We start from the raw sequence: 13,337 nt of genomic DNA, 5'->3' as shown, positions 1-13,337 counted from the left end.
TATATATATATATATATATATATATATATATATATATATATATATATATAACATCATCTGATCGTCGCGCCTGCGCACTACGGTCAAAATACACTCCTCGAACATCGTCTGTCTTTCCATTATGGGACAAGCTCCTCTAGGCTATGTTCAGAAATCCGAGTGAGTCCCAAATGCGCACATTGACAAACAGACACATCCAATCATATGTCGTTGTTTATAGAGTCTTTAGAATATCTCTAATCACACGGTGTTGTGGTTGGCTGTGTCCGTTTGTCAATGTGCGCATCTGGGACGCTCCCAGAAATCCTACTCGATGAGTAAAGTTACTTTAATAAACCAATCATAATAAATAAATCTTAGTTTCTTTTACTCTGATTGCCTAATTAAATGTTACTCTACTCACCGAGTAGGGTTTCTGAACGCAGCGCTTATAGGCAGCATAGGGCAATTAACAATATAGTAGTATTACATATATGCTTTTACCTCTTGGATTTCAGGCTGAGTTTCCACTTAGCTCGTCACGCGTCGCGTCGTCCAAGTTAAGCTAATCAAATCGTCCCATTTTATTCGGTGTAAAGTTACGCAATAAAATAGGACGATTTGATTGGCTTAACTCGGACGACGCGACGAGTGACGCGCTAAGTGAAAACGCACCCTTACGGTCCAAGAGTCAGCGACTGTGATTGGCCAATTTGCTTATTGTTTATCTTTTACTGTTTAAGTTTTTCTATGTTCCATGGACTTAATATCTCAACCTAGACTCAATAAATTATTTAATACTTTGCTTATTTAACGGTTTTGGTAACCTCGTTGAACGTAATGTCCTGGTTTACATCGTGCACTTGATACGCGTACTAAATAATAACTTTCTATTAAATAATCTTAATATTGACAATGCATATTAACGACGCATTCAATCGATACAATAATGGTTCCTGCACACAGAACGCAGTAATGCTTGCCGCGCGGCGGAAGTCCACGCGACAGCCAATCAATATGTTGTTTTTCCGTAAGAGCTAGAAGGTTATTACGGAAAGCAGCATATTGATTGGCTGTCGCGCGAACTTCTGCCGCACGGAAAGCATTACCGCGTTCTGTGTGCAGGAGCCATTAATCGATTCGATTCTTTTCCTAACAAATTTAAGGAAAAAGGATTGTTCGTGCTGCTTGCATGTTTCATACTTTTCGCTTTTAAAAAAAGATGGACGCCTAATTAGACGGTTGGAAGAAACAATCGAGTTGTCTCGTTTTTGCTTTTTCGAAACATTTCAATATACTTCTGTCTAGTTTTAAATACAAAAAGTGCGAAGAGTGCAAACAACACAAATAAGCCTATTTTTGGGGAAAGAATCGAATCGATTCAGGATCGGGCATCTCTAATATGAACCAAGTCAGTGGCTTTTGTACACAAGACGCGGAAATACTTGTCGTGCGGCAAGAAGCGACGCGGTAGCCAATCAATGTGCCGTTTTTCCATGGTTGCGTTCAGATTCCTCATCCAGGTGCATTCTATTACTAGAAACACTATAGAATATGTCACATATACTATAGCACTTCTAGTATTAGAGTGCACTCAGGTAGGGAATCTGAACGCATCCCATAAGAGCTGAAAGTTTATTGGCTACGTGTCACTTCTTGCCGTATGGCAGGCATTTCTGCGTCTTGTGTGCAGGAGCTATATAAGGGCCTATCCCATTATACCATTATAAGTTGGCCATTGTACCTGTTCCGTAAGTTGGTCGAATTGAGGAGGGATATTGGTCGAGTATACGCAAAAACAAAGCGGAGAAAGGTTATAAGGGAGCGGGAAGAATTTTTGATAAGAAATATATCGAATATAATGGAAAATAGTGAAAGTGGAGACGATGGTGGTCCTTTAGGGACAACGACGTTTCTGGGAGGAAACAATGTTTCTGCGTCTTACATCGGTGTTCAATCAGACGATATGGAAGGTAGGTTAGCGTTCTGACCATAGCAAAATTGTTTTATACAGACTTTGTTATGTGTGGATCAAAATGTATTAATTGAACCTTTAATTTATCATACCTTTAACGTATAAATTACATACTTCATTAATTGGATAATTAAAATAATAGAAACTCCATAATAAGATATGAATAAAAAATCGATATAAAATAATGAATGTAATAAATAATAAATTACTTGTAGTAGAGAAAGTGAGAAAAAATTCTGAGATATTGCTGATTTCAGTTAAATGCAATTTGTAATATTATTGTGATGGGAAATGTCTAGGCTGCATAAAATGCGCTGAGACCATTCTGAATATGTCCAGAATATTTTGAAATATTTTGTTTGAACATCTTGGATGCATTTAGACGCGTTTTTGGAATATTCCATTGTTTGGGAAATTACATTTTGTATTGTTTATATTAAGTAAAAATATATTTCAAAACCAATATAAATAAAATAAATAGGCAAATGATACATAATGAGAACAGTAATAATATTCTATTATTCTTTATATAATATTAATATATTATAGAGATAAATAATAAATTATATTCTTTCTCTGTCGCTTACTTTAAAAGTATAAATAATAGTTTTATCTAAATTCTAATAGTTATATATTATTATAGTTATAGTATATAGTTATAGTCTTATCTAATAGTTTTATCTGTTATTGATTCAGTTGTTTGTTTACTACAGATTAATGTTCTATGAGATAGTAACACTTAAGTCCTTAATTTACTCTATGTTTGTTTATATATCTTGTTAACTCTAATTGGAGAATATGTGAAAGTAAAAAGAAACATTAGATATATTGATCGCATATATTTATTAAAAGATTGATGTTTATATTTAAGTAGCATATATTTACATCGTCAATCCTCTGTAAATCACCTCGAATCGCAAAAGAAATTGGTATATATCCTTGGGATCATAATAATATACATAAATCTTAATAAATGCTTCTTTCTTGTTTCTTTTTTTTTTCTTTAACAGATGACCCTGAGAATACAGATGACTCCAATCATGGTACCGGGGATCCTTTGCAGGGTACAGCTGGTACCGGTAGCAGTGTGCCTCTTCGAGAGCAGGATCGTTTCTTGCCGATCGCGAACGTCGCAAAAATCATGAAACGAGCCATTCCAGAAGCCGGCAAAATAGCTAAGGATGCACGAGAATGCGTGCAGGAGTGTGTGTCCGAGTTCATATCGTTTATCACCTCGGAGGCGAGTGACCGGTGTCACATGGAGAAGCGCAAAACTATTAACGGTGAGGACATTCTGTTCGCTATGACTACGCTCGGCTTCGACAATTACGTCGAGCCGCTGAAGATGTATCTGCAAAAGTACCGCGAGGCAACGAAAGGTGACAACCCGCCCAACGCTGGCAACGGCAAAACGGAATCGCAGACCACCATATACGACGACTCCTCGCTATTCGCCATCGCGCCGGCCCCAGGTCCCACCACGGCTGACGCTACTCCCGTCATCTATAGTTACTCCACCAACGAACAAATGCAGTTCCAGCTTTCCTGATTACTGCGAATTAAAGTGATGCCGTTATACATCTGTTCTAAGACACACTGTGTGACGTGTGGGAGTATGGACGCGAAAGTAACTTCGTATCGTTGCCGTATAAAACTGATCTTGCGAAAAAGAGAAACTGCTAGAGAGACGGCTGTGATGGCGAAGTACTTTACATTTTAACTTCCGAATATGATAAGACAGTTGCAAGAGAGAGAGAGAGAGAGAGAGAGAGAGAGAGAAAGAGAGAGAGAGAGAGAAATAGAGAGAGAGGGGGGGGAGGAGAGATAGAAACGGAACAAACAAGTGTCGCGCTGAAGTAATCTTGTAAACAAGCTGAAGTAAGCAAGTAAACCTTGAAAAAAGCAAAACTTGTAAGCATGGACGTAAATAAATCGAGAGACCTTTCGTGAGAGACCCGTCGACGACGGCGATGGTTCCTTTACTTCTTCGTACACGACAAAAGGGTAGAAAAACATGGCCGATTCTTTTCTTTCTCTATTGTTAAGCACTAGAGAAACGCATTAGAGGCTACTCTTGTTTAGGATGCGGTGAGTCTGCGACAGAGAAAAAAACGGTTCAGGCCGCGACTAAGTAGGCTAGATCGAGCGTCGCATGCGAGAACCGGCAGTAGATCGGCGTTTATAGAATTCATTTCGTAAAAAACGTTCGTTCGGATCGCGACGCGCGCGCGCGGTCGCTTCTTCATTCCGGCAATTGGGCAGGCGAGAGCAGGAGCTCGTGTCCCTTCGTCGCCGGTGACACGGAGCGGCTCTTAGGCGCGGCCGATTGCCGATCCTGTTGATGATGCCGCTGTTGTTGCTGCTGCGACTGCTGACGCTGCTGTTGCGCCGGCGGCAACAACGAAGCGGTCGACAACGTCCCTGTTGGTCGTGCCTCGGCCTTCCTCGCCTTCTCTTTTTTGTGCGAGGCGACATGACAGAATCGCCAGCGGCAGGGGCCGCAACGGCACAGACAGAGGCACAGTAGTACGCGAAACAGACAGCACAGCAGCCCGGCGCAGAGCAACGACGGGCCGACCAGCCTCAGCTCCGGGCTGAGGAAGCCCTTCTCGCCGGTGCCGACGAACGAGATAATTAAACCGAGCGCTGTGGTCCCTAAGCCCGCATAGAGCACGGTATTGACCGCCGCGCTGACCTCTCCTCTCTGGCGAACGGCGTTACTGCTGTCATCTTCCTCGTCGTCCTCGCCGCTGCTGCCGTAGCAGTAACTGGCGTCCCGTATCTGCAACAGAATTTCCCACGGTGTTGGTCTCTCGTAGGATCCTCGCCGGATTTATCGTCTCTCGCGCTTAACGGATTGGAAATGTAATTAGGTTTGGAAATGTTTGTACATCTTGAGAAAATATCAGCGGAATAGCTCGAATTTGTAATGCGCAATGCGATGAAAATAATCTTGTTTAAGGGGCAACATCACGCTAGAAATCTTCACAAACTAATTCTCATCGCGTTATCCGAAAGGTCATACGGTTTTGGACAATTTGTTTAAAGATTTTTTGGAAATTTATGAAGTTGTAGGAGAATTTATGAAACCCTGTCGAAACATGTAGGGCGCTGGGGGTTTTTAAACACATCTTTCGAGACTATTTTTTGAAGAATTGGTCTGGAAGATATTTGGAAAGCTATTGATTCGACTTTTTCTTTACGACAAATTTTTTGTCTGTTTTTTTCTGTTTTCTTTTTTTTTTTAACTCTGAGACAGATACAAAAAACTATTTTTGTTGAAAATTCGTAATTTTTTTTATGAAACCTGTTATTTTGTGAAAACGAAACTTTTCTTCTAGCTCGTTATAAAACATGTTTTAAATAAACATATAAATTTTTCAAAACATGCATTCATTGTAAAATTACCTTTAAAAACAAAGTTTGTTACTTAAAAAAGTATTCCTAAAGATTCTCTCCTTTTTTGCTCGCCATGGTGTTCTCCCTTAAAGAAACGTGCAAGATGAAAGAAATGGAAATTTCAGATTATTCCGCGGTTATTCCGCGTTAATTTTTTACTTATTCATCTTAGACGTTTCGCAGATATAGGAATTATTATGTAGAAATATGTGGGAATTGTCGCTCTGATGCATCTGACCCGCATTCTACAAAGCACGAATGACAGTTTCCATTATTTATGGTCCCATATGAATTGTCGACAAATTTACCCTGTTCCTCTTCATCCATCGTCGATGCGCTTCGCATTGCTTCGTTTTGTAACCATCTCCGCGACATCCTGGTGATGTGGGGGATAGAGGAAGTGAAGGTCTGTTGCACCCTTGCCAGGCTGCCTTACCGGGTCCCTGACCGCCACACTGAAATATGTGACTCTCAGACATATCATTAAGAGTAATTTCGACGGCGATTTCAATATAAACTGGTCTTTACACCGGTCCCCTAACTGTGGTCCTCTAACAATGTGATTACTCGACATTCCGAGTGGTTTTATCCCTTAGAAAAGGAAAGAGAATAAAAACAAGTAGGGAACCGTGACAAATCGCCGCAAGACCAGCGCTGTGATTTTACGTGTCTTTATTCTCTTTCCCTTTCTAAGTTGATTGCACCTCTTAGGAACTTCTTCCCAAACTTATTCTCTTTTCTTTCTTTCAGTGGGTTTCGTGGGTTTTTCTAACACATTATAACATATGTATGTATTTTAATTATACACTGACTCTAAATTATTTATGTAAAGTTAGCGCTAACTTTCCGTGTGAGAAAATATATGTGTGAGAAATATATATATGTATCTAAGATATATAATATTGTAATCCCAACGTAGTCGCGTGAAATCCTGCATTTTCTACAGCCCCTACGAGAGCGCCTTCGGTGTCCACCCTTGTATTACATGAATGAACGAGATGTTAAGTCGTATTTCGAGTAGAAATGACAAGCGGAGGAACCTGGTCTGCCTAAGGAACGATTGTTCTCACTCGAGGAGCGACATTGGCCTGGAGATCGTGAATACAACCGATTCCCTCCGTGATCGAAACACAAAGAAATATCGAATGGTGAGGATTATATGCGTATGTACGTGTGATCGATATCCGCAAGAGCCTCGCAACGAGCCAATCCACACACACACACATATATACACGCACGCACGCACACACGGGATCAAGTGGTATTGGTTGGACGTTCTGGTTCTTGGAAGAAGTCCGTATAACACGGCGCGACGCTAATCTATAGTATTCACGCTAAAGGATCGAGATCATGCCCTTTGACGGCCGACGAGTTTTACGTCATGACTTGATACTTACCCCGTACACGTAAGATCGTGGGGGATACCGTGGAAGCGGCGGAATAAGTCTGGTGGCGAAGTTGGAAGGTAATTCTCTAAAATTCACCACCTTACCCCCCCGTAATCGCTGTTTTTCACGTCTAATCAATAGAGCGGCCTGCATTCCGCTCATTCATTTGCATAAATTATCGATTGTCGAAACCTTCCGTTTAGCCTCTCTACTGATCGTTGGTGCGTTTTTTTTTCCTTTCACTCTTTTCTTTTCTCTATCCCCTGGTAAGAGACCGCTCTCTTGAGTTCACCTCATAGATCCACCATCGATCCCGATCGATACCGTGTGTAACGATCTACACCTAACATCGCGCTACCTGCCATTATTGGCATCGATCGCTGCTCGTCGGGTTTCGTGGGAGGCATGTTTCACGCTGAAATTACATTGCGAACCTTTAGCCGACCTGGGGCCGGGAAATATTCGGGCGTAGAGAATCCGGCGCCTCTCTCTCTCTCTTATTCAGCTCGATAGGTTTATCGCGTGTTGTACGCCACCAGACAGCCGATCGATGCTATTTGCTATATGTTGCACGAGGTGCCGGCAAAAGAGATGTGGTGCAACCAGAGGGAGCATATACGCCTGAGTGAAGGTGAGTCGCACTAAAGCGATAGAGTGAGCTCGCAATCTTTGTCAATCTAATTCGTTTGGTGCTCGCATTCGGCAGAGATAACGATCGCCCGAAGATACAGATGCGTACGCAAAAGCCGAAGTGGAAGAGTCGGGTCTCGGAAATTTTTACGGTGCGAATCAGTAATTTAAAGGTAAAGAGAACTGTTTTTTCTTTTCTTCTCTCTCTTTCTACGATACTGATAAATTTTTGACCTTTCATATAACGAACTTTGAGAAAAAGATCGGTAGCTCGAGAGAATGATAAAAAAGTTTAAGAAAACGAAATTCAGAGATACAAACATCCAACAACGAAACTACAATATTGCTTGTAAGATATAGGGCGTCCCGCTGGACGTTGCATCATCGGGTGGGAGAGAATTTCTATGCGAAACGACGATTCTCACGCGAACGCAGAGTAAAACCTCCTCGCACACCGGGGTTCGATTTTTTCCACTCGGTAGCGCTACGTCGCGCGGGTCAGCCCGTATATTTGAAACTTTCCCGACTCGCACCTTGCCCGACAACAGCTCAGAGTGTCTCGATTCGACATCTCAGCAGTTCTCCCTGCCTAATGCGCGCATTGCGTGACGCATTTCTCGCTCTGCGTGATTCCTGGACGTATATAGTACGTATGTGTCGTGTGTGAGACTGTGTGGGTACACACGTGGACTATATAAGAAATAGGTGAGTTAATGTATGTGATACTTGGGGCGAGAGAGCGACTAAAGAAACAGTGTGAACCCGGTGAGGCCCGGTCACGAGGAGAGAGAGAGTTCTCGACGATGCTACCCACCTGTGGCTCCGAAGTAGGAGGCGAGACTCGGAGATCAAGGATCGAGGGTGGCGGGAAAGGGAAGTTGCTGGCTTTGTTGTTGGGGCAGGTAGTGGCGGACACCGAGGACTCGAGGGAGAGCGGGGGCGGCGAGATCGGGAACTGGATCGGCGAGAGCGGCGCGACTTGCTGCTGGGACGATTTGTGATGGTCGGCGTGCTGACGGCGTCGATCGTCGATGCCCGGGTGGAATGCGGCGGACGACGACGACGTCGACGTCGGCGCCTGTTGCTGCTGTTGCGCTCGCGACGCGGACAACGGCGGCGGCGGTACGGCCTGATGTTGCCGGGCAAGCTTGGTCAGATGTTGGTGGTGATGATGATGGTGGTGGTACTGGTGCTGGTGTTGGTGTTGGTGCTGGTGGTGCTGGTGCTGATGCTGGTGATGGTGGTGCTGTTGCTGCTGCTGCTGATAACGCGAGCCGGGGGCACCTTTCAGTCTTGGCGGGACGACGTTGATCGCGGGTGTCGCGGCGCCGCCCTGCTTGTTCAGCTGCAGCCGCTTCTGCTTCCTCCGATTGGCGATGCTAGCACCACCCGCCGCGGCGTACATCGCTCCGCGGTCAGCTGTCCAGCTTTTCCTCTGGCCGTATCAAAACAGCTCCGAGGCCGACGCCCCCCCGTTTTCCGTTACGAGTTTCTATGGTCGCGTAGCATGCTGCCGACGATCGGTCCGTGTCATGTCGCGGGTCCCTCGCCTCCTGGTTCTATCCCGGGAAAATGCTTTTTTTCTTCTCCTGCCCGTTTTTATCCTCTCTCCCTCTCTCTCTCTCTCTCTCTCTCCCCCTCCTTCCCTTTCTCGCTCGCTCTCTCTCTCACTCTCTATCTATCTATCTTTTCTTCCCCCTTTTCTTTCTCTTGCCACTCTCTGGAAAGGCAAGAAAAGTGACGGTGCTCCGGTCGCTGTGGCGCCCGTCGTTACACTCTACGTTTCTAAATCGCTACGCGGCAAGCACGTTGAAAGCGGTTTATTTTACGTCGGATCGAATTACCGCTGATCAGCGAACGCGTAACGCATTATTTACCGGACGATCCGCGCATGCCGCGAACGTGACGTGTCTTCGACAACGTGCCTCAGCTGACTGTAAGACGCGGGGCTTTTCACCCCTCGGATTTACGGTTTTTTAACGTTTGAGTCAGACACTTACACGTATAATGCATCGTCGTCCGTGACGCGTGTTGCGAGTTTACTTATTACTTCACTAAGTCGCTACTTCTTCGGTTATGCGTTCGCTGGATGTTCCAAAAGCAAGGATACTATATCATACGCAGCGGGCAATTCATCCTTGTTGTATATCCGTAACAAGAATATGTTTCACAATGGAGAATCTAATAATCCCAGGTAGCACAAAATATTTTTAAATCATCTTGGATGTGCTCAAAATATTTCAACACATTCGGGATAATGTTCGGACGTCTTGTCCTATCTGGGATGTGACAGGCATCACCAAAATATATATTTTAAAAACGTATTAAAAGATATTGTCCGATTTGAAAGATTATTTCGATAATTGTTTCTTTTGTATGTAAGCCAGAATGTCTTGCTCCGCTCTTATTCTCTCTTCTAAACTCTAGAAGCAATGCAGGGGAAATTACGGATTTACTAATTGCTACATCTATGGTTCTAACAGGACAACAAGAAAGCTCTGTATATACGTGATCACGTATATATGTATCTTTAATTCCGTCCTTATACAATAATATTCTCTCCAAATACTTTCTCATTTTAATTTAATTTCAAGTACTTTAAAACTAGATTTACAAATACGCACACAGTAACGCGATAGACTGTAATATAACATTATCGTTATCATGCAAATAAATCCAGAATTATGTCGGCGATATTACACATAAGAATGAATAAAAAATATCGATCCCGCCACGATCCGAAACAAGTCCGCGTTTTGACCTTATGTGATTTGGCAGTCTGTCACACCATTGATGAAGTTTCAAACACAAATGTTTAGATAACGTTCATGATATTAACAGCACAATTGACAGAAATCTTCTTTGTTCACGCATAAAGATAGCGTTCAGGCTCGATTCGGCCCATTCTTGTGCACATTGTGATAAGACAATTTTACTTTTTATATTACTACGTTGCAGCTAAATCAATTTCACGGGTCCAACTCTTCGATGAAATACGCGTCGACAATTTATCTGTAAAGCCAGAGTTTGTGCACAATCGAATCGTACAATTAAATACATTATTATACAATTAATTAATTTCAATTGCATTTATCGGAATCATGCTTACAGATTGCATCTTTCTTCGCCCGATAGGCCATGATCAGTATTAAAGATAATTAAAGAAAGAGTCAAAAGGGAGTTTCTATATGTATAGATATTAAATATATACAGTAAAGTGCTCGGCTACACACAGCCAAATGCGCCAAACGCGAAGAAAAATCAACGAGAGAAGTGAAATAAACAGCAAGCCGAGAATGCAAAGCTGGCGTGCACTTCTCCCCGCGATTACTTCGATCGCTCACAGCTGATTTCAATAACGCTTATTCACATAAATGGCTATTCACTTGACTTTTCTTTTAAGAAAAATAAGACTTTCTTTTAAGAAAGATAAGTTTTAAAAAATAAGATTACTTTTCAAAATGAGGAAAGAAGTTTTTCATTTTGAAAAAAAAGTCAAATCAACATCAATCATCTTGAAAATCCGTTATAAAGAAAATTCAGTCGCTACGTCATATCTAATGTCAATGCAACGAACCTGTCCCTTGATTAATTAATTGCAGCACATGTAAAGTTGACTGACGTTAGTATGAAATCGGCGCGCGGGCTGAATTATTCACGCAAGAAATCAGCTGCTGGGAGAGCTAGAAAAAGAACTCTTGCACGATGCGGCACTTAAAAATGTATGACGAACGAGTTGGATGATAACCATAGTTGTTATAGCGAGCTTAGCGGGCAGGTAACATGCATGCGACGATGCGTGCGTACACGAAGAGATATATAGAGACAGGAGTGTATATATATACGTATATATATATTCAGCACACACACACGAAAGAAAGTTCGTGGATATACTCGCGAGACCAAGAGAGTCCGCGATGAACACGATTCGCAAGAGATATCAAAAGGAAGAACGACCTACAGATACGTCATCTACTCGTGATAAAAGAAAAGGCTGGCTGGTGGCCCCCGGACAAATCATGTAATTTTCTTTTCACATCGTTCTCGCGCGAAGGAGAAACATCGGAGGTAGGGGGGAAGGGGGCAAAGGTGTAACGGAGGAATCTAGGTAGAACGAAACGACGACAACGACGAGACAATGAAAGGGTCACACGCTCGAGTATATATATATATATCATTAATTTTTTTTTTTGGTTCAATTCGGTCGCTAACGACCGCTGCAGCAGCGTACGGCGGCTTCAACGGCGGCAGCAACAGCAATACAGCAAAAGGAAACAAAATAAAAGAAAAAAAAAAAACAAGAAACAGGCATCAAGCCAGCCAACAACACCAAAAACGACTGCGCGTACCAACAACTCGAGAGAGATATCGCCACTGTGTCAACCCTCTTTTCTCTCTCTTCTCTCTATCTCTCTTTTCACTCTCTTTTCTCTCTCTCTCTCTCTCTCTTCCTATCTCTCTCTCTTTCTATGCCACTTGCTCTCTCCCTTGTTCCCTTGATTCCTTCACGATAAATAATAGTACGTCGACATTTTGTCGCTCCGCGCGTAGGACTTCCTTCTTTTTTTTCGCGTTGCCTCTCGCCTGTCCGTAACACTCGCGGCCACGGAGGACGATACTTGGTGCACTAACGGCGACGGTGACGGCGACGGAGACGGCGACGAGGACGCGATTCGACGACGGCGCGTCTCACTCGATCGTCAACGGGACGCACGAAGCCTCCATCGCCCTCCTCGCGAATGTAGACGCGCCCGTCACCCCGGAGCGTGCGTGCGATCATCCACGATCACCGACTGACGACCGAGCAGCCGCAGACAGCCGCACCGTACGCGCTATCGCGCTTCCACTCTTTCCTTCTCTTTTCCACCCTCTTCCTTTCTCCTTCTTTTCACCCCTCACCAGCCTCTAACCACCCTCACTGCCGTCGGCATCCGCGCAGTAGCACCTCTCACTCGGCAGGGCCGAATCTAGACGGGGGGGTGTGCGAGTCGTGACCTCATAACGTGGCATACCACGGCTACCTGTCGTTCTCATCTGCCTCGCGAGCATCGCGAAGCAGTATCGCACGGGCGAAATTTAAATGTTTCATTGTGCAATGTTCTTATGGATCGCGCACATCATGTGTTATCAAAGTACTTCATTGTGTACTTCATATTAAGAGATATTTTTTGTGGTATATTATTTTTGTGGAGATACTTTTGCGGCGGCTGGGCTGAACAACGAAAATTACCCCGGCTTTCGGAACGCTCGTGAAGGGCTCCTTCGTACGAAGGGTGTTGGTTAAACAGTGCGCGTGTGCGGAAACGCCAAAGTCGAATTCTAGGGCGACCCGCTTTCGCGCCCATCCACCACCCCGATTGTAACCGGGTTACCTCGACCTCTCGATCTCACCCGCGAGTCGATATCTGTGTTAGCCCATTGCCTTTGACCTTTCACCTTTACCGCCGTAGCCTGATTTCACAATGTAGGCAACGACCTGCCTTATCGACCCTGGGCGTTTCGCCAAGTGAATCTTAATCATTTCTCCTTAGGTTATCACAAATGTTATACATATAGTAAGAATGTATTAATTATCACATTAACATATTACATAGAAAAGACTGAGGTATTATTTATACAAACAATATATTCATTCGATATAAAAAAATAATTTCTGTCGCACATGGAAACAGTTGTTGCTAAACGAGATTTACACTTGTATTGTATTGTAGAAATAGTTTTTATATCGAATTAATATTTATGTATGTGTATTGTAGAAATAATACTTGTGTTCTATAAAAATTTAGTAAAAATAGGGGCTAATATTTTGCAAATGTAGGACTATTGATAAAAATTGCTGTTAAAAGTATTTGTATCGAAATCGATGAATCAATGCACATATAGTTTCTCTATAAGTAATTAAAAAGACAATAAGACTATCAGGCACTCGCATTTTACTGATAATATATATGATTAACCTTTATTTT

The 13,337-nt window shown here is 43.1% G+C and overlaps 2 protein-coding genes across 4 annotated transcripts; one reads left to right on the top strand and one right to left on the bottom strand.

The window, feature by feature from the left end:
- Positions 1 to 1,620: 1,620 nt before the first annotated feature.
- Positions 1,621 to 6,246, top strand: LOC116845347 (nuclear transcription factor Y subunit beta). Its single transcript, XM_032817909.1, has 2 exons — positions 1,621 to 1,952; positions 2,965 to 6,246. The coding sequence occupies exons 1-2, from the start codon at positions 1,643 to 1,645 to the stop codon at positions 3,501 to 3,503; spliced, it is 849 nt and encodes a 282-aa protein (XP_032673800.1). The 5' UTR covers positions 1,621 to 1,642; the 3' UTR covers positions 3,504 to 6,246.
- On the bottom strand, positions 4,156 to 12,596 carry LOC116845346 (clock-controlled protein 8-like). 3 transcript variants are annotated; one of them, XM_032817907.1, is made up of 4 exons: positions 11,721 to 12,596; positions 8,186 to 9,091; positions 5,662 to 5,808; positions 4,156 to 4,736 (listed from the first exon to the last, which is right to left on the bottom strand). In XM_032817907.1, exons 2-4 carry the CDS (start codon positions 8,774 to 8,776, stop codon positions 4,197 to 4,199), a joined length of 1,278 nt encoding a protein of 425 aa, XP_032673798.1. In that variant the 5' UTR covers positions 8,777 to 9,091; positions 11,721 to 12,596; the 3' UTR covers positions 4,156 to 4,196. The 3 variants fall into 3 exon arrangements, with proteins under 3 accessions (XP_032673798.1, XP_032673799.1, XP_032673797.1); XM_032817908.1 differs by having other exon boundaries at positions 8,186 to 8,930; XM_032817906.1 differs by lacking the exon at positions 11,721 to 12,596 and having other exon boundaries at positions 8,186 to 11,690.
- Between the last annotated feature and the right edge of the window lie 741 nt (positions 12,597 to 13,337).

This window comes from Odontomachus brunneus, unplaced genomic scaffold (genome assembly GCF_010583005.1).
Source record: "Odontomachus brunneus isolate Ranch 3 - 2012 unplaced genomic scaffold, Obru_v1 Obru_scaffold_051, whole genome shotgun sequence".
Taxonomy (NCBI): Eukaryota; Metazoa; Arthropoda; class Insecta; order Hymenoptera; family Formicidae; genus Odontomachus; species Odontomachus brunneus.
The sequence above is the reverse complement of the archived record's forward strand: the minus strand, read 5'-3'. Positions and strand labels throughout refer to the sequence as shown.

Bases quoted from the DNA above. Each gene is read 5' to 3' on its own strand.
- LOC116845347 (XM_032817909.1), top strand. From the start codon at position 1,643: ATGGCAGGCATTTCTGCGTCTTGTGTGCAGGAGCTATATAAGGGCCTA. The intron at 1,953-2,964 runs GTAGGTTAGCGT...TTTCTTTAACAG, and splicing joins TCAATCAGACGATATGGAAG to ATGACCCTGAGAATACAGAT.
- LOC116845346 (XM_032817907.1), bottom strand. From the start codon at position 8,776: ATGTACGCCGCGGCGGGTGGTGCTAGCATCGCCAATCGGAGGAAGCAG. The intron at 5,809-8,185 runs GTGGGTAGCATC...CACATATTTCAG, and splicing joins CTCCTACTTCGGAGCCACAG to TGTGGCGGTCAGGGACCCGG. The intron at 4,737-5,661 runs GTAAATTTGTCG...ATTCTGTTGCAG, and splicing joins GATGGATGAAGAGGAACAGG to ATACGGGACGCCAGTTACTG.